We start from the raw sequence: 23,421 nt of genomic DNA, 5'->3' as shown, positions 1-23,421 counted from the left end.
TAATGGGCTGTTGGAAACGGGTTTGATCCAGAAGAAGGTTAAGTCTATGATCAGTACTGCTGGGACTCACCAGGACCAGATGAGACAGCTCTTCCAGGCCCTAGACGAGGGAGATGTAGAGATGAAGTCAGCCTTCTACAGCTTGCTATGCAAACATGAACCTGATCTTACTGGAAAACTGGGTAAGCACTTCTCTACAAGTTGGTTACATTGAGAAACAATCACCTTTTTTGTGACTTTGATCCCATATACCTCTTGCATGAAAATGTTATGTTCAGATTTGCGTCTATGGGTTTTGGCTCCGCCCGCCTCAGGAACTGTTCTCCCCCACTCGACTTAGAGGGTGCAGAGTTGTTCCAGCTCTTCCTCTTTGGAGGAGGAGGTTGCGCCCCCCAAGGACAGGGGTGTCGACCCCCCCAGCAGTGAAGGAGGACTTCTTCGCTGCTATATCCGCTCCTGCGTAAGTACGCGGAGCAAGCGTGGGGGGCTCCTTCCATGACCCGGGGGACAGTGAAGTCTCACCTTGCCTCACCACGGTGGCGGGTTGGCTGGAGACACTGAGCAGAGGCATCCTACGCTGGCGTCTTCCCTGGTCCTGGGCTTGAACACTTGGACCGACATGCGCCCAGCCCTGCCGTCTGTGAGGGACCGTGTCTCCGCCAGCCTGAGGCCCTGGTGCGCCAAAAGAAGGAGAGGGAGGAGCAACTGGGTCTGGGTCCCCTCTTGCCAGTCCCTTCCTCCTCCGCGGCATCCGCTGCCCCTCCTGAGGTTTCCTGTTGTGACGTGGGCAGTGTCCTGTCGTTCCTGCAGTGTCCTGTCGTTCCTGCAGTGTCCTGTCGTTCCTGCAGTGTCCTGTCGTTCCTGCAGTGTCCTGTCGTTCCTGCAGTGTCCTGTCGTTCCTGCAGTGTCCTGTAGTTCCTGCAGTGTCCTGTCGTTCCTGCAGTGTCCTGTCGTTCCTGCAGTGTCCTGTCGTTCCTGCAGAGTCCTGTCGTTCCTGCAGTGTCCTGTCGTTCCTGCAGTGTCCTGTCGTTCCTGCAGTGTCCTGTCGTTCCTGCAGTGTCCTGTCGTTCCTGCAGAGTCTGTTTGAGGAGCAAAGGTCCCCTGGCACACTCAAGGTGTACGCATGTGTGATCTCAGCGTGTCATGAGGGTTTCAATGGAGTTTCTGTGTTTAGTCATCCCTTGGTGAAGCGGTTTCTGGCCGGGTCCTGACGTTCCGGCCGCTGGCACGGTGGACGTTGCCGCTGTGGGGTTTGGCTTTGGTTCTGGAGGCGCTGGGTGACACGCCATTCGAACCGATTGATCAGATACCGTTGAAGATGTTGTCCCTTAAAACTGCGCTTTTGTTGGCTCTGACCTCTGCTAAGAGGGTCAGTGAACTTTGTGTGCTGTCGACGCAGCCTGGCTGTTTCGCCATCAACGGCGATGGCAGCAGGGCTGTGTCGCTCCATAACTCGGCCTTTCTGCCCAAGGGGATCAAGGCGTCGTTTCGTTCCATGAAGATGGTGTTGTGGCCATTTTCCAAATCGGGCCAGCCGTTGTAGAAACAGCGTCTGTTTCACTGGTTGTGTGAGGCGATTGATCTTGCCTACAGGTCACGTGGCACTCCTACACCCAGGGGGTTTGGGGCCCACTCCACACGTGGGGTGGCGACCTCGGCTGCTCTGTTTAGGGGCGTGGGGGTGGACGATTCAGTCAAGGCTGATTGAGGAGGTACCAGTTGGGTTGGGGCCGTGAGTGCATTCGTTTGGGGTTGATGTCAGTGTGCAAACGTGTGAGCGGGATGGAAGCGGCTCGGTGTCGTGGTCGTTCCACTTATCTCGTTGGTCAGGTAGGGGACCGGCAGGGAGTACATCTTGGGCTCGCTCGCTTTGCCCTAAACCAATTGGGGAGCGAAGCCCCTATGGGCAAAGATTCACGATATAGAACGATGGTTACTTTCATAACTCCAGTTCTATGAGTGGAGGGTCGCCCATAGGGTTCATGCCCTGACCTGTCACTGACTGCTTTTCTCGTGAAGAAAGGAATGTCGGGACGCAGAACAGATGGCCATGAGAGGTGTGATTTGCATATTTAAATTTTCAGTGCATGCCTATTGGCAGAGGGGTAAACGAATGTAACCATTGATTTTTGAGAAAGGAAAGAAGATAAAACAAATATCTAACCTAGATAAATTATTGGGAAAGGGAAGAAGGAGCAACAATAGTGTCAAAGCACAGTGGCCAGGAAAAACTCCCTAAAAGGGGACAAAATAGAAACCTAAACAATGCATGCAGTCAGGACCGCAAAGCATTTATCGCCAAATATACAGAGCAGAGTTTGACACAGAGCAGAGTTTGACACAGAGCAGAGTTTGACACATTGTTTTAGGCAATTAAATAAATATTAATAAATAAAACATTTTGTACTTTGTAATTTTTTAAAGACACACAGTGTCATGGAACATTTTTCCCCTTTTCCCACAAAAACCAATGTTCCTTTGTTTTCTGTGCTGAGAGATACAATCAACCTTTCTGAAATTCTCACTTTCCCAAGAAATACAGCGGATTCATGCAGTCTTTTTGGAGATTCAAGGAAGGGCCACAGGCCCTCCTGCCCTCTACATGAGATAAAAGCACCATTCACTCCTTGTCCAGATAATAGGAGTCAGTGGTGCAGAGGAAAGAATACGAACAGGGAGATGCAAAAATTACATTTTGATTCGTCAGACCAGAGGACAGTTTTCCACTTCGCCTCAGTCCATCTTAAATGAGCTCGGACCCAGGGAAAGTGGGCATTTCTGGATCTTGTTTATATATGGTTTCGTTCTTTGCATGTTAAAGTTTTAACTTGCATTTGCGGATACAGCAACGTACTGTGTTCAAGTGGTTTTCAGAAGTGTTCCTGAGCCCATGCAGTGATTTCCATTATAGAATCGTGTCTGGTTTTAATGCAGTGCCGTCTGAGGGCCCGAAAATCACGGCCACCCAATATTGTTTTTCGGCCTTGTCCCTTGCATACAGAGAATTTGCCGGATTCTCTGAATCTTTTGATGATGTTAAGTACTTTAGATGATGAGATGTTCCAAACTGTTTGCAATTTTATGTTGAGAAACGTTATTCTTTAATTGTTGCACTATTTTCCCATGCAGTCCTTCAACGAGTGGTGAACCCCTTCCCATCTTCACTTCTGACAGGCCCATCCTCTATGGGATCCTCCTTTAATACCCAATCATGTTACTGACCTGTTGCCAATTGACTTAGTTTTTATTTATTAGTTTTTTACTTATTAGTTTTTTTGTTTTTTTTGCATTAAACAACTTTTCCAGTGTTTTGTTGCCTTTTGTCCCAACCTTTTTTTAAATGTGTTGCTGGCATCAAACTCAAAATGGCCATCTATTTTTCCATAATTAATAACATTTCTTAGTTCCAACACTTGATATGTTGTCTTTGTAATATTGTCATTTAAATATAGGGATAAAAGATCATTGCAGTCTGTTTTTATTTGCATTTTACACAGCGTCCCACCTTTTTTGGAAATGGGGTTGTACACAAACTTTCTCTTTATCTCTTTCGCGCACACACACACACACACACACACACACAGTATAATCAAATTCACCAATGTCATTCTTTCAGCATGTTTACCTTTTTAAATCAGCTAGCCAAGGGTAATGATTGGGCTAAATAATGTGATTCAGACATTCAAGGCTAGAACATGAACACATGGGTAACACCAGTGGGAAAGAGAATAATGTCCAGTCCACACGTTCAGTAGCTTCCAAAGGCTGATTAATGACTCCCTCCCTAAGTGAGAGAGAGACTGTTAGAGAGATCTACAACCAACAAACACAGTGTTAGTCCTTTATATAGATTATAACCAGACACAGTAATTTTGGGATGTAGGTTGTTTATCCACTGTTATATCACTGAAGTCCACTGTCTCACAGGTGAGACAGAATGACATCACATTTTACCCATAGCTCCCTGTGTGTTTGTGCTTGCAACTACATTTGTGTCAAACTCTTGTGAAGCTGCCTAGTTAAGCCATTATCATAATTACAGACGCTTTTCAAAAAAAATATCAAAATGTTTTTGCACTTCAGTCAAGTGGTTTGTTTGAAATAAAAAACTTGCTGAACACACAGGTCACAATTTCTGGATATGAGGTTCACAGCTGAAGATACAGGAAAATTCATCCGGAGTCATCAGTGGCTGTTTTTCTGAAACATGTCTTGTCGAATGCCATGACCAAACACTTTGAGCTTTTAAAGAGTATCCTCTTTAAAATATGTAGAGTGTCTGGAACACAAGGAAAATTTTGATTTTGCAGTGTGATGGCCACAAGCTTTTCTCTCAACCAAAAGGTAAGCTGTGTACCAGTGGGTAAAAAGCATTATGAAAGGTCATGAGTTGAAATAAACAAAAAAAATCCTGATGGTTTTAAAAAATATATTTTCTTTTTCAGTCGAGTCTCTGGAATAAGAAGGTGATGTTCTAGTTGCTTGATGATGTCCACAGCCTTATTTATCACTATAAAGGTAAGCACAGGATGTTTGGTGCAGTGTGTATGGAGGGTAACCAAAAAACGCTTCTTAAAAAAAAAGAAATAGTCTATTTTTTTACACTTCTCTGTAGGAAACGGATGTTGGTTTGGCAGAATCTGCTTTTATGCACAAATCACACTAAAGACATTCATCTCAAATTGTATTTATTTAAAAAATGTTGGGAACCTATGTAGGTCCTAAAATTCCATGTCAAATAAATGATCTGTGGTAAAATGATCTTAAGCAATTGTAAATGTTAAATTTGAATTAAATGGAATATAATGCAAAATGAATGGCAAGGACCTGTAGGAGCTAGATATATATTTAAGAGATTATTATTATTATTAATGCTATTTATTTTCTTTCTGTTTACAGAGAAGCGTAAACAACAATTGGAAGAACAGGGTGAGTGTACTGTGCATGTAAAAATATTCCTTAAACTATATATTTTTCCATAAACCAAAAACTATTTTCGAAATTATATTAGAAAATATCTCCATTCAATCAAGCAAATTTTACATTAGCAGTTGTCACGTAGTGGGGTGTAACAATTCTCCAAATCCTCGATTTGATTTGAATTTCGATTGTTGGGTCGATTGTTTTAAGTGCTGACTACACTTCTGTTAGGACTATTGGCCCTGTTTGTAAATAAAAAAACAAGATTTTTATTAAAAGAACTTATTTAAATACAATGTAAAAATAAAATCTGATTAACTTGAACAACTCTCAAAAATTTAACACTTACAGTTACAATGTAAAATTAAAGCTGCGAGCAGCGTTTCAGGGGGCCAAGCGGGGCACAGGAAGCATCTCACTGCATGCTCTTTCTAGGGAAATGTTTTGCTATTTAAAAATGCCCAATGCCGCTAGTAGTCAGGATGTCCAATCGAAGGATTGAAAACCGACCTTGAAACCAGAAATTGTCCTAAACATATGAGAATCATGGTATTACAGAGGGGATATATATTGTTGTGTGAAGGCTGAAAAGTACAGAGTGGCTATACATTTCTCAAATACAATACTTGGAACATCTCAAAGAGGAATCGAACCAGGGTCAGAATATTGAATAAACAGGGATGTCCCCACTACACCACAGGGGCTACTGGAGCTATGGGCTGCTCTCTATCCTCTCCAAATGTATTTTTACCCCAGCCATTACAATTTTGCTGAGATAAAGTGGGCAACAAAACGTCTGTAATGGAACTAAAGTGTACTGTTGTACAGATTATTATAGATGGCTAGCTAATAGCTATACTTCCTACTTAACGAAATCAATGACTCCAATCACTCCAAGGCTGGTTCCTTTCTTTGGAAAACAATAACAGTATAAAACAGGTCACGTAATACAAATATTCTCGCAAATAAATGAAAATCATGGTATTTCAGATATGTATTGTTGTGTGAAGGCTGAAAAGCACCATGTGGAAAAGCATTTTTGAGATACAGAATTTGGAATGTCTGAGAAGGGATTCAAACTGGGGTCACAACATTGAAGGACTGGGATGTTCCCACTACACCACAGGGCCTACTGGCAGACTGGATAGTCTCATCGGGATGTGTTCTATAATACCCGAAATAGCACACATGCATATTTTGAAAATCCACCAGAAACATTTACAATAATATAACTTTTAAAGACAATGGTCCAGTCGTCCTTTACACCAATTGTCATCCAAACCCATTCAGCTGTTTTGGAGGAAATGTCGTTTAAGTGTGTTTTTATCCTACGGCAAAATCGAGAGAAACATCGGTTATGTTTATAGCGCCCCAAGCGTTATTTCTGTATGGGAGTTTTCCTGTCCATTCCTAGCAGACACATTTACGAGTATGTTTCGTTTCGTAGCTGTTTGATGTTCCTTTTAGGTTTAATGGACGTCTAAAGTCATAGACCCGCCCAGCTCAATTTCATTCGCTGATTTCGGCCATATTGATTGAGATATCAACTTTCCTTATAAAACATTTAAAGATAATGGTCCAAAGGTCCTTCACACCAAAGGGCATGCAAATCCATTCAGCAGTCTTGGAGGAGATGGTGTTAACAGGTTTTTCACAGAAGTCAAAATGGAGGCCATATTGTTTGAGATATCAACTTTTCTTAAATAACTTTTAAAGACAATGGTCCAGTGCTCCTTTACACCAATTGTCAACCAAATATGTTCAGTGGTTTCGGAGGAGATGTCGTTTAAGTGTGTTTTTATTAACGTCAAAAACGTGATCAACATCAGTGATGTTTATAGCGCCCCCAAGAGGTATTTCGGTATGGGACTTTTTCTGTCCATTCTTGAGAGACACATGTACTAATATGTTTCGTTTCATAGCTGTTTGATGTTCCATTTGGGATTAATGGACGTCTAAAGTCATAGACCCGCCCAGCACATTTTCATTCGCTGATTTCAGCCGTACTATTTGAGATATCAACTTTCCTTATATAACTTTAAAGATAATGGTTCAAAGGTCCTTCACACCAAACGGCATGCAAATCCGTTCAGCGTTCTCAGAGGAGATGTCGTTAACGTGTTTTTCACCAAATTCAAAATGAAGGAAAATCCAAAGGGCGAATTTGAAAGACCCCGAGACTTTTTTGGTCAGCATGAGAAGGGGTATATCTGGAACTTGGTTACATGTCTCTACGACACTCGGTTCATGAGATCTGAGCTTCACTTTTTCCATTTTCGACTGAGTGCTACAGCGCCACCATGAGGAGTATGGGTACCATGATGGCCTAGGTCCTTTGGACCTTGGCCGTCTACAATCAGGCAAAGTTTGGAGTGTTTTGAACCAGAGGGGACCGAGCTATGGACCTCTGAAAATGGCCCTGAAGAATAATAATAATAAAACGTACAAACATAAAACGGTTCCATCAACTTCATTGCTTGGCCCCCTAAAAATAAATATTGGTGGCAACTATGTCCAGCAATTGCCTCTTATAATATAACTATTTACAGATTGCCACTTATTTGCAGATCAATTGCAATAAACTTTTGTTATTTCTTTTATTGGTAGTTTGGCTTTAAATGTAGCTGTGATAGTAGGCTGGGTGAATGTTTTCTTTCCACTTATATCAATATCTTTGTGATGCTCACTCTCAATTAACCATTATCTAAAACTGTTTATGAATCACCTACCAGACTCCTAATAAAATCCACTAGCTGCTAATTAATGAGGCAGTATGAATTCCATGTACAGTGTAGTCTGTTGCATTGGGGGTTAAAGATGTACGAGAAATATAGTTTTGCTGGATTTAGCACAGTGCTTCAAGATTTCACATTGTTTGTAATTTTACAAACTCTCCTGAGTATTTCATACAAAACATTCACCGCAGCACTGAATAGATTTTCCTCACAACGTGTCCCTTGTACAGTTACAGTTTATTACACAATCCCTCTCCAAACCTAATGAGCAAATTTACAACAATTAAATCACAATAGGATGTTTTGATGTTAGATAATGTTCTCTACATTAACTTACTTAAGCTGTAGCCATTTCTCAGCATGCTGCACCTTTATAATATTCTCCAATCAATTGTTTTATAAAACCCTTTTTACATACGCAGTTGTCACAATGTGCTTTAAAAAAAAAAACAGCCTGAAACCCCAAGGAGCAAACAAGAACATTGTTGAAGCACAGTGACTAGGAAAAACTCCCTAAGAGGTGCCGACATTTAGGAAGAAACCTAGAGAGGAACCAGGCATGGGTGGGTGACCAGCCATTCAATGTTAGCATAACATGTTTTTCAATTTCAGTGTTGTCTTCTATTGTATCCTGTAGCGGGGAATGTTATGCAACATAATGGAAAGTCTGGTAAACAACAGTGAAAACGTCAGATTTTCACACCTTGGCACATTAGCCCAAATAGGGCTAAGTGCTAGAATATTCGAAGATGAGATTCTGCCATTCTATGGATCGATAGGCTGTCAAAACAAAAGAAAAGTACTTGTCTAAAGAGAACTGGATTAAACAAGTGGAATTTCAGTCATTGCCCCACATGATCTGGTCTGACATACCTCTTTGCCAAATCAGCTTTTTATTTGTTGGACAAAAATACTACATTATCAAGATGTCTGCCAAGTGTAGTTCCTTCCCTCATTCATTAAACGTGCGTACGATCAAATTTGATTTTACAATGATTGTACGATCATTTCACTGACAGAGCTGGTATTCATCAATATTATCTTTGTCATGTCCTTAAGATCAAACTCATGTCAGGTTGGAGACCATTTCAAAAAATAAGATCATGCTTGATTCACAATAAGATTATCATTATCATGAAAAACAACAATCATAATAGGCTCAGTAACAACAACCACAATTATAATAAAAACTATAATTATAATAGGTAATATCACATATAAAATAAGACGTCAAGGAGTATAAGCACATACGTTATTTAACATTTTGGTACGTTAGTATCACTACCTTATTAATGTATGATTTATTCCTTTCACTTTATGCTGCATGATTTATTCCTTTCACTTTAAGGACAGGTGCAGCACTTTCTCACATCCACAGCTTTATTTAATTTATCAGTCTGCAATGACATCTATGCTCATTTCCAATAGGTGGGACAGTTTCCTAAATCACACTTGGAGATGACTGTACTGCTTTTTCCACTCTTGAATCTAAGTTCTTTTCTGAGGAGGTTTCATGAATGAGAGCCAATGTGTCCGGCTGTGAAAGAGGGTATCCTGTCAGGCAGTGCAACTGACTGATAAATAATACTCTTTCATTGCACAACATTGTTAGTTTTTCTTTCATTTATGAATGACATTGATACAATAAATATCAATATAGATTACGATAACTGACTTTTTCGTCCAGTGAAAAGACAAGAGAATCGTGGAAACCCCTATTCTTTTACTGCCCAACGGAGTGATCTAGCTTATATTGCCCCAAAATCATGCACACATACGTATTTTGAAAATCCACCAGAAATATTTCACAATATAACTGTTAAAAGTTTTATTTTAGACTTACTATAACGTAGCTACTGAAGGTTGTAGCCAGCAAAGTTTTTGTCTATCCCAACCCAAAAAGCATGCATGAATAGACATCCCAAATCTTCCAGAGGTTCCGGGAGTCTCACGCATTTTAATTGCATCTCCCTGACACCCGCAAATTATATATATATCTCCCGTCAGAATCCAAACTTCATCTTGTTAAACAGTAACTAACTTTACATCTCTATATAACCACACTAGTAATGTCCACTTTGTCTTGTTAAACAGTATAAACAGTGGGGCAAAATTGTGCAAGTTCTCCCACTTAAAAAGATGAGAGAGGCCTGTAATTTTCATCATAGGTACACTTCAACTATGAGAGACAAAATTAGAAAAAAATCCAGAAATCACATTGTAGGATTTTTTATGAATTTATTGGTAAATTATGGTGGAAAATAAGTATTTGGTAAATAACAACAGTTCATCTCAGTACTTTGTTATATACCCTTTGTTGGCAATGACAGAGGTCAAACGTTTTCTGTAAGTCTTCACAAGGTTTTCACACACTGTTGCTGGTATTTTGGCCCATTCCTCCATGCAGATCTCCTCTAGAGCAGTGATGTTTTGGGTCTGTCGCTGGGCCACACAGACTTTCAACTCCCTCCAAAGATTTTCTATGGGGTTGAGATCTGGTGACTGGCTAGGCCACTCCAGGACCTCGAAATGCTTCTTACGAAGCCACTCCTTCGTTGCCCGGGCAGTGTGTTTGAGATCATTGTCATGCTGAAAGACTCAGCCACGTTTCATCTTCAATGCCCTTGCTGAAGGAAGGAGGTTTTCACTCAAAATCTCATGATACGTGGCCCCATTCATTCTTTCCTTTACACAGATCAGTCGTCCTGGTCCCTTTGCAGAAAAACAGCCCCAAAGCATGATGTTTCCACCCCCATGCTTCACAGTAGGTATGGTGTTCTTTGGATGCAACTCAGCTTTCTTTCTCCTCCAATCACGGCAAGTTGAGTTTTTACCAAAAAGTTCTATTTTGGTTTCATCTGATCTTTGACATTCTCCCAATCCTCTTCTGGACCATCCAAATGCTCTCTACCCAACCTCAGACAGGCCTGGACATGTACTGGCTTAAGCAGGGGGACACGTCTGGCACTGCAGGATTTGAATCCCTGGCGGCGTAGTGTGTTACTGATGGTAGCCTTTGTTACTTTGGTCCCCCCGTGTGGTTCCCGGGATTTTTGCTCACTGTTCTTGAGATCATTTTGACCCCACTGGGTGAGATCTTGCGTGGAGCCCTGGATCGAGGGAGATTATCAGTGGTCTCGTATGTCTTCCATTTTCTTATAATTGCTCCCACATTTGATTTCTTCACACCAAGCTGCTTACCTATTGCAGATTCAGTCTTCCCAGCCTGTTGCAGGTTTACAATTTTGTTTCTGGTGTCCTTTGACAGCTCTTCGGTCTTGGCCATAGTGGAGTTTGGAGTGTGACTGTTTGAGGTTGTGGACAGGTGTCTTTTATACTGATAACAAGTTCAAACAGGCGCTATTAATACAGGTAACGAGTGGAGGACAGAGGAGCCTCTTAAAGAAGTTACATGTCTGTGAGAGCCAGAAATCTTGCTTGTTTGTAGGTGACCAAATACTTATTTTCCACCATAATCTACAAATTAATTAATAAAAATCCTACAAAGTAATTTTCTGGATTTTTTTAAATTACAGGCCTCTCTCATCTTTTTAAGTGGGAGAACTTGCACAATTGGTGGCTGACTAAATACTTTTTGCCCCACTGTAGATCTGCATCTCTATATAACCATACTAGTAAAGTCCATTTTGTCTTGTTTAACAGTATATAACTCTACATCTCTCCACATTAGATGCTGTTGACTTCGTGAACAGTACCAGGGATGATCTAATTCAGAAGGTTACCAACGTAACCCTCATTGCTGATCGGCTACTTCAGAAGGGTTTGATCCTGGAGGAGGTTTACTCTGGGATCAGTACTGCTGAGTCCAGCCAGGACCAGATGATACTGCTGTTCCATGCCCTGGACGAGGGAGGGTCAGAGGTTAAATCAGCCTTCTACAGGATTCTACTGGAACATCAACCTGTCCTAGTCCAAGATCTGGGTAAGCATCTTGAGTTGACCCTGACTCTTGCTCACATTTGAAGTGGTCTTGTTCCCTTTTAATGCTAATCCATAAAAAATGGCATATGTTCTGAAACACTGTCATCGACATACTGTGCAAACTATGCTAAGTAGTGGTAACATTTCTATACATTTACTCTAAGTACATTAACTGTAATGTACAATGTTCATTGCTGTACTGCTAGCTTGCTCGCTAATGGCGATGACTAGCTAAGACCGGGAAAGTGGAGGGAAGAAATGCAACTCTTCATCAAACTGGTCACTGGTCGCGCTGGTCAATGTATTTTTTATTTATTTATAACAATGAACAAAAAACATATTCCCAAATGGTGTACAGTACAATTGGGGTATAATGTGCCCAAAAAGGGTATTATAGACAGAATTATACAATTTCTATACATTTATAATATACATTTTTACATTAATTGAGTCTTTTTTTGGGTCTTGCTGCAAATTTACACTGGTGAAGATAATACTTGGATAACAGGCTGCTCCATTGTTACAGGTATTGTCAGTAGTTAAACAAAGGTTGACACACTTTACATTCATATCAAATTCTTTAACTTACTTGATTCTAATCAAATTAGAAAAGTCAATCCAGAATACTTTGGAACTAATACAATCCCTATCACATGTATTACAAAAAGAACAGTCAGGGTTAATATTGGAGTTATATCTCACTAGTTGCATCTTGAAGGACAACACTTGAACTTATATGATACTTCAAATATCTTATTAAAGAATAAGAATTTGTTATATAAATAGATGCTGTTCCAAACTGATACAACATCAGGTTTTGAGATTGAATTCCTTAATAACCCTAAACTATCACTATCACCATATTTTCTGATTACTAGTTTGTTCTAATTCAGAGTTTTTTCCAGATTAAAAACTGGTTTAGGCAGTGGGCGTGGCCTGGGGCGTGGCTAGGCACACAGTGATAGGCGACGATGGCCCCCTCACGTAGAAGGGAATAATTTATTTTAGAAATAAAGACATACATCTCTGGAAAAAATTAAGAGACCACTGCACCTTTTTCTTACCTTTCCAAAAAAGTTGAAAAGGAAAGTTTTTAGTGAGGAACAGAAGCGTTTAATTTCACTGGTCTCTTAATTTTAACCCTTCTGTTCCTCACTCAAAACCTTCCTTTTCAACTCTTTTGGAAAGTAAAGAAAACGGTGCAGTGGTGTCTTAATTGACCCCGGAGCTGTATATGTTACCTAAAAAAAATCTCCCGTTGGAATTTCCAAAATGATTCTTCATTAGAATTAGAATGTGATTCTTGTATAAAGCAAAAATCAGTGTTTAAAGCATTTAGCATACAAAAGCTTTACATTTAATTTTGTCTCTTGCATTGAATGAGATAATATATAAAAAAATATTTCTGTTTTCTGATTAGCAGTTTTTAAGTGAGTCCATCTATTGAGCTTAGTTATAGCTAGCAGGCATACCTATCACCTTCAGTGCAGTCCTGGTCTATACCATTCTAACCCTAACCTATCACCTTCAGTGCAGTCCTGGTCTATACCATTCTAACCCTAACCTATCACCTTCAGTGCAGTCCTGGTCTATACCATTCTAACCCTAACCTATCACCTTCAGTGCAGTCCTGGTCTATACCATTCTAACCCTAACCTATCACCTTCAGTGCAGTCCTGGTCTATACCATTCTAACCCTAACCTATCACCTTCAGTGCAGTCCTGGTCTATACCATTTTAATCTTAAAAACAAGGTTGAAGCATTCATATCAATAATATCCCCATAATCAATAACCGGCATGAAAGTCAACTGAATTATTTGCTTTAAGACCTATTTATACAACCCTGTTTCCAAAAAAGTTTGGACGCTGCATAAACTGCAAAACAGAATGCAATAATGTGCAAATCATTCATCCTTTATATAATAGAAAATAGTACAAAGGCAACATATCAAATGTTGAACCAGAGAAATGTTTTTGTTTTTGGAAAAATATATGCCTATTTTGAATTTGATGCCAGCAACACATTTAAAACAGTTGGGACAGGGGCATGTTTATTACTGTGTTGCATCACCTCTTTTAACTATGCTCTGTGTTTGAGAACTGAGGAGACCAATTGCTGTAGTTTTGAAAGTGAAATGTTTTCCCATTCTTGCTTGATATAGGATTTCAGCAACTCACAGTTCGGGTCTCCTTTGTCATATTTTTCGTGTCATAACGTATCAAGTGTTTTCATCTTAAATGAGCTCGAGCCCAGAGAAGGTGGCAGCGTTTTGGATCTTGTTTATATATGGTTTCTTTGCATGGTAGAGTTTTACCTTGCATTTGTGGATGAAGCGACATACTGTGTTCACAGACAATGGTTTTCAGAAGTGTTCCTGAGCCCATACAATGTTTTCCACTACTGAATCGTATTGGTTTTAAATGTGCCTGAGCGCCCCAAGATCGTGGCAGTCCATTATTGATTTTTGGCCTTGTCCCTTGAATACAGAGATTTCTCTAGATTCTCTGAATCTTTTAATGATATTATATAGTGTAGATGATGATGATCTCAAAACTCTTATGTTGAAAAACATTACTCTTAAGTTGTTGCACAATTTGCCTGCACAGACAGGTAAACCCATCCCATCTTTACCTCTGAAAGCCTTCCCCTCCCTGTTTCCATTTAACCTAATTATTTCAGATGTTCCACCAGGTTCTTTTCTTTGTATTGAACGTGTTCAGTCATTGTTGAAACGTGTTACTGGCTCACTCCCTCCCCAGCCGACCAGACCACCAGGGTTCCAATTCCGGGGGCGATTGTGGGGGTTTAATAAAAATGTGGGCCCCCTAAAAGAGTAATTGAAAATGTTACATTATACACTCACCTAAAGGATTATTAGGAACACCATACTAATACTGTGTTTGACCCCCTTTCGCCTTCAGAACTGCCTTAATTCTACATGGCATTGATTCAAACAGGGGCTGAAAGCATTCTTTAGAAATGTTGGCCCATATTGATAGGATAGCATCTTGCAGTTGATGGAGATTTGTGGGATTCACATCCAGGGCACGAAGCTCCCGTTCCACCACATCCCAAAGATGCTCTATTGGGTTGAGATCTGGTGACTGTGGGGGCCATTTCAGTACAGTGAACTCATTGTCATGTTCAAGAAACCAATTTGAAATGATTCGAGCTTTGTGACATGGTGCATTATCCTGCTGGAAGTAGCCATCAGAGGATGGGTACATGGTGGTCATACAGGGATGGACATGGTCAGAAACAATGCTCAGGTAGGCTGTGGCATTTATACGATGCCCAAATGGTTAAGGGGCATCCCCCACACCACCACCACCAGCCTGCACAATGGTAACAAGGCATGATGGATCCATGTTCTCATTCTGTTTACACCAAATTCTGACTCTACCATCTGAATGTCTCAACAGTGATAGGAAATGGGCATGAGAAACTTAACACAACACAGATGTGCTGACTAACTCTGAAAGAAGGACCATAGACAGGACGTGTTGCCTGTTACTGATGGGCCCCACACATCCTGTCCATACATTCTGTCCATTCCTCCTGCTAGGAGTTGCCCATGTGACTGACATAGGCTATATGGATAGGTCCATTGACCATAGGTTGGAACATACCATACAAGGGTCTGTTGTGGGATAAACCTTTCTTATTGGAGGGTATTGGAATGTGTAATGGTTGGTTATGACCACTGGCCACCTCCTATGTATCCTGGCATAAAAGACAGTGTTGCCTCTGTAATTATGGAAGAGATAGAAATGAGAAATGGAAGGACAACATCAGAGACTCATGCTGAATAAAGATGGCTCTCCCCTGACATCTGGTTGCATTTATTTTGTTAATGGATCAAACTTGGACAGAATCTAACAACAGAAATGGAGACTCATCAGACCAGGCAACATTCTTCCAGTCTTCAACTGTCCAATTTTGGTGAGCTGGTGCAAATTGTAGCCTCTTTTTCCTATTTCCGCCTCAAGGTTGTGCGTGTTGTGGCTTCACAAATGCTTTGCTGCATACCTCGGTTGTAACGAGTGGTTATTTCAGTCAAAGTTGCTCTTCTATCAGCTTGAATCAGTCGGCCCATTCTCCTCTGACCTCTAGCTTCAACAAGCAGAGGTGGGGGACTCGAGTCACATGACTTGACTCGAGTCTGACTCGAGTCACAATTTTCAGGACTTGTGACTTGCTTGATTAAAGTATGAAAATGACTTGACTTGACTTTGACTTGAGAACAAGTTACTTGAGACTTGACTTGACTTGAAGTGGAAGACTCGACAATGACTTGAACTTATAATAAACAAACAGCAATAAAATTATTTTATATGTTGTGACATCAGCACCACTAATCAGCGTATGTGCCTTTAACGCTGCACAATTCAAACCGCGCCAAACATGGCAGACAGTAACGTTAGTCGAGCTCCACAAATAGTATCGTTTGGATACAAGGACTTTGAACTGGACCATGTGAATACAAAAAGATTTGCCAGATGCAAAATATGCAACAACGTCAAATTTAATTAGTTATTTTAAGAATCACAAGGAAAGGTAAGAAAGTAATCTCTTTATATTCAGTTTTACTAAGATCTATAACGATTAAGTTAGTAATGAATTCATATTTTGTTTGTCATAATTTGGCCTTGGTTGCATATTAATTTATTTTTTTTTTCTTGTTAGAAATGTGACCATTATCATTACTGAATACGTCTGGTAAATAGATGTAAGGGAATTTGACTATAACATTGGCATAGCCTGAATTTTAATGTTGAATGGCATCTTAAAATGAGTGGGCATGTATATTATTACACGTAGGCTATAATGTCTGTATTAAATGTGGGCATTTTCAAGTGTTTGGACTGCGTGTGGAAACTAAAAAGCATTGTGCTTACACCATTACAGTTTACTTTACTGCATGAAAGGCTAACATGGAGGCGCCGCTGTGATTACTAGCACCTAAACATTTCGAAGAGTTTTTTTTTTTACTCATACAGACAAGAATAATTACAGCGTAATTACATGTTAGGCAGTTTTTCAGTCACAATAATTAGTTTATAAGGTTGTTATTATTAGCCCTTATTACATGGATTGGCTGAATTCCAGTGCAGAATGCGTGTTATTTCTTGATAACAGACCGTTGCCATGAAAAACAGCGCGTTGCTATGGACGCAGCAGGATTCTAACCAGAGACGGAACAGACTATTTTCTTTAGAGGAAGCAATACAATCGTTTTTAAATCAATAATCAATATTTTGTTCAAATTATATATTTATTTGATAGGTAGCCATGTAATAAACGGGATAAGGTATAGCGAGGCGGTTGTTATAGCGAATACAACCCCTTCAGGCTGATTCAAGATCCCTCCGCTTCGTCCCCCCAAAAAATTGTACCGCGGAGGAGAACAATATTTGATTTTGAAATCGAGCTTCGCACCGAGCGCACGTCAGAAACCGAGGAAAGTGTGTGTGTGTTCATCTCTTTAGTACTGTGACTTGACTTGACTTGAAACTTATAAGGACTCGACTTGACTTGCTTAGGGTGAACCCTTGACTTGACTTGACTTGCTTGATTTATCTGAACTGTGACTTGAGACTTGACTCGAGACTTGATGGTTAAGACTTGAGACTTGCTTGGACTTGACCATGTGTGACTTGTCCCCATCTCTGTCAACAAGGCATTTTCACCCACAGGACTGCCGCATACTGGATGTTTTTCCCTTTTCACACAATTCTTTGTAAACCCTAGAAATGGTTGTGCGTGAAAATCCCAGTAACTGTGCAGATTGTGAAATACTCAGACCAGCCCGTCTGGCACCAACAACCATGCCACGCTCAAAATTGCTTAAATCACCTTTCTTTCCCATTCTGACATTCAGTTTGGAGTTCAGGAGATTGTCTTGACCAGGACCACACCCCTAAATGCATTGAAGCAACTGCCATGTTGATTGGTTGATTAAGATAATTGCATTAATGAGAAATTGAACAGGTGTTCCTAATAATCCTTTAGGTGAGTGTATTTACCGTATTAATGCCTGGAAGGATCTTGTAATACAATTTCAGATGCCCCTAAAGTGGACTATACCATTTCTTAACATTGACGTTAGTTGAACATCTTGTCAGCCTGCCTCAATCCCAACAGCGCCATGTTTTTATTTTTATGAAAGCCCACCCTACTACAACAGGTTGGCGATACGCAGAAATGTTACACACCGTAGCCTTTTATAGTGCCTTAGAGTCAACATTACTTACATTACTTACTCGCCAACCTTATATTGAATTAATTAGTACACCTTCATAGTTTGGGTTTATGTGTGGTAGTGGGGGGGCTTTAATTAAGGACACACAGAAGACATGAGTGATTCCTGGCAAAGGTTGGACTGATGTGTGCTGGTGAGATGTGTTGTGATGCTCCCTCCCTTCAAGAGAGTCCCTGGGTTAAACACGTTTAGAAGTCATTTATTCTGGCCTAAACTGCATGGAAATGTAACAATAGAAATTTGCTAACGTGTTCCTGTGTATTGCCATTGGTTATGGTCAGCCAAAATTGAAGTTATGCTTATTGCCTCTGCAAGGCCAAACTAGAGGAGAGGACATCCTGAAAGCACTTTTGTAATTTTTTTTAACGGTCTGGTCTCGCATCTGTGTTCACGTACGGCACCCTCAACAAGCGATGGAAAGAGACAGGACTTATTGGTCTGACTTATTTTCACTGCATCATACACCTGGAGGCACTCGTATCAAAACCCAAACACAACGAGTTGCAGAATGTGATGCAGCTGGTCGTACTGTTGTCTACTTTATTGTTTCAAGAGCACTGAATCATCAACAGTTCCGCCTGCTCCTGGAGGAGTGTGAGACAGTTCCACCTGCTCCTGGAGGACTGTGAGACAGTTCCGCCTGCTCCTGGAGGACTGTGAGACAGTTCCGCCTGCTCCTGGAGGACTGTGAGACAGAGTAAGCCTGCTCCTGGAGGAGTGTGAGACAGTCCCGCCTGCTCCTGGAGGAGTGTGAGACAGTTCCGCCTGCTCCTGGAGGACTGTGAGACAGTTCCGCCTGCTGCTGGAGGACTGTGAGACAGTTCCGCCTGCTGCTGGAGGACTGTGAGACAGTTCCGCCTGCTCCTGGAGGACTGTGAGACAGTTCCGCCTGCTCCTGGAGGACTGTGAGACAGTTCCGCCTGCTCCTGGAGGACTGTGAGACAGTTCCGCCTGCTCCTGGAGGACTGTGAGACAGTTCCGCCTGCTCCTGGAGGAGTGTGAGACAGTTCCGCCTGCTCCTGGAGGAGTGTGAGACAGTTCCGCCTGCTCTTGGAGGAGTGTGAGACAGTTCCGCCTGCTCTTGGAGGAGTGTGAGACAGTTCCGCCTGCTCCTGGAGGAGTGTGAGACAGTTCCGCCTGCTCCTGGAGGAGTGTGAGACAGTTCCGCCTGCTCCTGGAGGAGTGTGAGACAGTTCCGCCTGCTCTTGGAGGAGTGTGAGACAGTTCCGCCTGCTCCTGGAGGAGTGTGAGACAGTTCCGCCTGCTCCTGGAGGAGTGTGAGACAGTTCCGCCTGCTCCTGGAGGAGTGTGAGACAGTTCCGCCTGCTCCTGGAGGAGTGTGAGACAGTTCCGCCTGCTCCTGGAGGAGTGTGAGACAGTTCCGCCTGCTCCTGGAGGAGTGTGAGACAGTTCCGCCTGCTCCTGGAGGAGTGTGAGACAGTTCCGCCTGCTCCTGGAGGAGTGTGAGACAGTTCCGCCTGCTCCTGGAGGAGTGTGAGACAGTTCCGCCTGCTCCTGGAGGAGTGTGAGACAGTTTCGCCTGTTCCTGGAAGGGTGTGTAAGACAGTTCTGCCTGTTCCTGGAAGGGTGTGTAAGACAGTTCCGCCTGCTCCTGGAAGAGTGTGAGACAGTTCCGCCTGCTCCTGGAAGAGTGTGAGACAGTTCCGCCTGCTCCTGGAAGAGTGTGAGACAGAGTATGCCTGCTCCTGGAGGAGTGTGAGACAGTTCCGGATTTATCATCGTTTATAGACTGTAGACATGAGCTGGTGTAATGGATTGAATTTATCAATGTCTACAGACTGTAGGCATGAGCTGGTGTAATGGATTGGATTTCTCATCGTCTATAGACTGTAGACATGAGCTGGTGTAATGGATTGGATTTCTCATCGTCTATAGACTGCAGATGTTACTTTAAACAGGCAAGATCCTGTAAGGATTGTAAGACTTCGGTTCAGTGAAGCATGCGCCTGCGCTGTGCAGGGTTCCCTTTACACCCCAGGAAAAAAGTTGACCAGAACCCCTACACCCCCCATCACCAGAACCCCTACACCCCCCCATCACCAGAACCCCTACGCCCCCCATCACCAGAACCCCTACGCCCCCCATCACCAGAACCCCTACGCCCCCCATCACCAGAACCCCTACGCCCCCCATCACCAGAACCCCTACGCCCCCCATCACCAGAACCCCTACACCCCCCCATTACCAGAACCCCAAAGCCCCCATCACCAGAACCCCTCATCACTAGAACCCCTACGCCCCTCATCACCAGAACCCCTACGCCCCCCATCACCAGAACCCCTACGCCCCCCATCACCAGAACCCCTCATCACCAGAACCCCTACGCCCCCCATCACCAGAACCCCTACGCCCCCCATCACCAGAACCCCTCATCACCAGAACCCCTACGCCCCCCATCACCAGAACCCCTACGCCCCCCCATTACCAGAATGGCCAGATAGCACGCTATGCTCCAGACTTACCATGGATAGTGTTCTCTCTGTGTAGAGACAAATGTGTACCAAGACATTGACAACTACAGTATAGCTAGTTTGCTTTGTTTTAACAAGTTGTAGCTAGTTAGATAACATAAGTTAACTGGTTAACAGATCTTGGCTAGCTACTCTGTAACCATTTAGAATTTTACATTGTTTTAGTCATTCCACACATCTAATGCTCGTGGGTGTGGCGGTGAAATGTGTCCTGCAACCAGAGATGAAGTCTCGATCTTGCGGACTCTGTCTCGAGACCATATAGACAGGGTCTGGGTCTCAAGGGTTTGGGTCTGGGTCTCAAGGGTTTGGGTCTGGGTCTCAAGGGTTTGGGTCTGGGTCTCAAGGGTTTGGGTCTGGTGCTCCAGGGTTTGGGTCTGGCGCTCCAGGGTCTGGGTCTGTAGACCTCATATATATGATTAATGTTTTCTTTATGTTAGTACAGGGGGCTAAGTAGACCTCATACATATGATTGTTTTCTTTGTGTCAGTCAAGGGGGTTAAGTAGACCTCATATATATGATTAATGTTTTCTTTGTGTCAGTATAGGGGGTTTAGTAGACCTCATATATATGATTAATGTTTTCTTTGTGGCAGTACAGGGGGTTTAGTAGACCTCATATATATGATTAATGTTTTCTTTGTGTCAGTACAGGAGGATAAGTAGACCTCATATAGATGATTCATGTTTTCTTTGTGTCAGTACAGGGGGTTGAGTAGACCTCATATATATGATTAATGTTTTCTTTGTGTCAGTACAGGGGGTTTAGTAGACCTCATATATATGATTCATGTTTTCTTTGTGGCAGTACAGGGGGTTTAGTAGACCTCATATATATTATTAATGTTTTCTTTGTGGCAGTACAGGGGGTTTAGTAGACCTCATATATATTATTAATGTTTATTTGTGTCAGTACAGGGGGTTAAGTAGACCTCATATAGATGATTCATGTTTTCTTTGTGGCAGTACAGGGGGTTTAGTAGACCTCATATATATTATTAATGTTGTCTTTGTGTCAGTACAGGGGGATAAGTAGACCTCATACATATGATTAATACATGCATGTTTTCTTTGTGTCCACAGGAGGTCTTCTTAGAAATAATAGAAAGCTGGGTAAGTTGACTGGGTGCTAGTTGGTATTGGCTACACATTTTCTTTTTAATCAACTGTTGATAGAAGTTGCCAAAAAAATACTCTATATACTTTTTTTATCCTGGTCAATGTCAGATCATTATTGAATTGGGCTATTTGTTTTCAACAACTGTATGAAAATGTATGCACACCGTACAATAAGTTGCTCTGGTTAAGACCTGCTTAATGACTACAATTTAAATGTCTCACTGCGGTACTCTGTCTGTTTCAACCCTAACCATGTCTGGCTGGCTGCCCATTGCCTGTCTGTCTCTTTGTTTGTCTGTCTGTTTTTCTGGTAAGCAAAATGTTTGTCTTTTCTTCTCCAGAACAAAAGATTAAAGACCTACAAGGTAAATGTTTTGCAATTTAATGTGAAAGAAGGGAGGAGGGGCTGATGTAACAGCGGGGAGGGGGGCTAGGGAAACAGCAGGGAGGGGGGGCTAGGGAAACAGCGGAGGGAGGGTGATGTAACAGCGGGGAGAGGGGCTAGGGAAACAGCAGGGAGGGGGGTTGATGTAACAGCAGGGAGGGGAGGCTAGGTAAGCAGGGTGGAGGGGGGTTAATGTAACAGTGGGTAGGGGGGCTGATGTAACAGCAGGGAGGGGAGGCTAGGTAAGCAGGGTGGAGGGGGGTTAATGTAACAGTGGGTAGGGGGGCTGATGTAAAAGTGGGTAGGGGGGCTGATGTAACAGCAGGGGGGTTGATGTAACAGCAGAGAGGGGGTCTAGGGAAACAGCTGGGAGGAGGGGGCTTGGGAAACAGTGGGAGAACAGCTATGGGTCCTGTGTGTTGTAACATGTTGTAATAGTTCTGAATTCTCTGTTTCAGGTGGTGTCTTTCCATGGTCCAGATGGGAGGTTGCTGTTCTAATAATATGTCTTTTGGCACTTCTAGCTGTTGGTTAGTCTGATGAGCTTCTACAGTATATATGAGTTTAATCTGATGAGCTTCTTCAGTATACATCAGGTTAGTCTGATGGGCATATACAGTATATATCAGGTTAGTCTGATGGGCCTCTACAGTATAGATCAATCAATCAATCAAATGCTTTTACAGAGACACCAGGTTAGTCTGATGGGCATCTACAGTATACATCAGGTTAATCTTTTATTATTGTGCTGGGGAGTAGGCTCAATTGTCCTTCTCCATTGTAAATCCTTGTTAATCTAAGTAATGCGCTCTCTATATTTTCTTGGTGTCCTGCTCCGTCTTAACTTAGGAGGACATAAAATCTTGGACCACACCTCAGGAGTACCAGGCTCAAAGGAATCATAGCTGTCCCAGTCTAAAGACAATGAAATCATATTGCTTATTACTATATAAGTAAAATTACTATATATAGTAATAAGTATAATCAAGTAAAATTTAGTAAGGCCATTGTCTTTTTCTGCTCTGCTCACTGGTTAAGGATGCACCTATAGCTGATAAGTATGGCTTTGGCTAACTTCTGAAGGACTGTAGACATCTTGTTAAGGTTTGCAGAGCAGCTGGTGAGACATGTAGACTAACCATGCATGGGAGGGGGACTCAGTGGGCTGGACTGAATGTATTTAGGCCTGAGCTCAACCTCCAATGGAAAGCTCTTGACCTGACTCTTCTGAAAGTGTTGTTAACTACTCCTGATTTGCAAATCTTGATTAAAGCTTTACTTTCTAAAATAATTTACTGTCTTCTATTAAACATATTTCCTATAGCTGTTTCCTAATGACCATAATACCTATGTCTGTTTCCTATTGACCATATTACCTATGTCTGTTTCCTATTGACCATATTACCTATGTCTGTTTCCTGTTGACCATATTTCCTAAAGCTGTTTCCTATTGACCATATTACCTATGTCTGTTTCCTGTTGACCATATTACCTATGGCTGTTTCCTATTGACCATATTACCTATGTTTGTTTCCTATTGACCATATTACCTATGGCTGTTTC

General features: G+C 42.0%; 1 protein-coding gene across 1 annotated transcript; it reads left to right on the top strand.

Annotated features, from left to right (window-relative positions):
- Positions 1 to 79: 79 nt before the first annotated feature.
- On the top strand, positions 80 to 23,182 carry LOC105006406. The gene is made up of 6 exons (XM_034290428.1): positions 80 to 182; positions 4,900 to 4,929; positions 11,347 to 11,598; positions 21,438 to 21,467; positions 21,815 to 21,838; positions 22,317 to 23,182. The coding sequence occupies exons 1-6, from the start codon at positions 80 to 82 to the stop codon at positions 22,391 to 22,393; spliced, it is 516 nt and encodes a 171-aa protein (XP_034146319.1). The 3' UTR covers positions 22,394 to 23,182.
- The last annotated feature ends 239 nt before the right edge of the window (positions 23,183 to 23,421 follow it).

Source organism: Esox lucius, chromosome 24 (genome assembly GCF_011004845.1).
Source record: "Esox lucius isolate fEsoLuc1 chromosome 24, fEsoLuc1.pri, whole genome shotgun sequence".
Taxonomy (NCBI): domain Eukaryota; kingdom Metazoa; phylum Chordata; class Actinopteri; order Esociformes; family Esocidae; genus Esox; species Esox lucius.
Note: the sequence above shows the minus strand (reverse complement) of the source record. Positions and strands in the feature narration are given on the sequence as shown.

Coding starts and splice junctions, on each gene's coding strand:
- LOC105006406 (XM_034290428.1), top strand. CDS start 80: ATGAGACAGCTCTTCCAGGCCCTAGACGAGGGAGATGTAGAGATGAAG. Junction 4,930..11,346: donor ACAACAATTGGAAGAACAGG/GTGAGTGTACTG, acceptor TCTCCACATTAG/ATGCTGTTGACTTCGTGAAC. Junction 21,839..22,316: donor AAAGATTAAAGACCTACAAG/GTAAATGTTTTG, acceptor TCTCTGTTTCAG/GTGGTGTCTTTCCATGGTCC.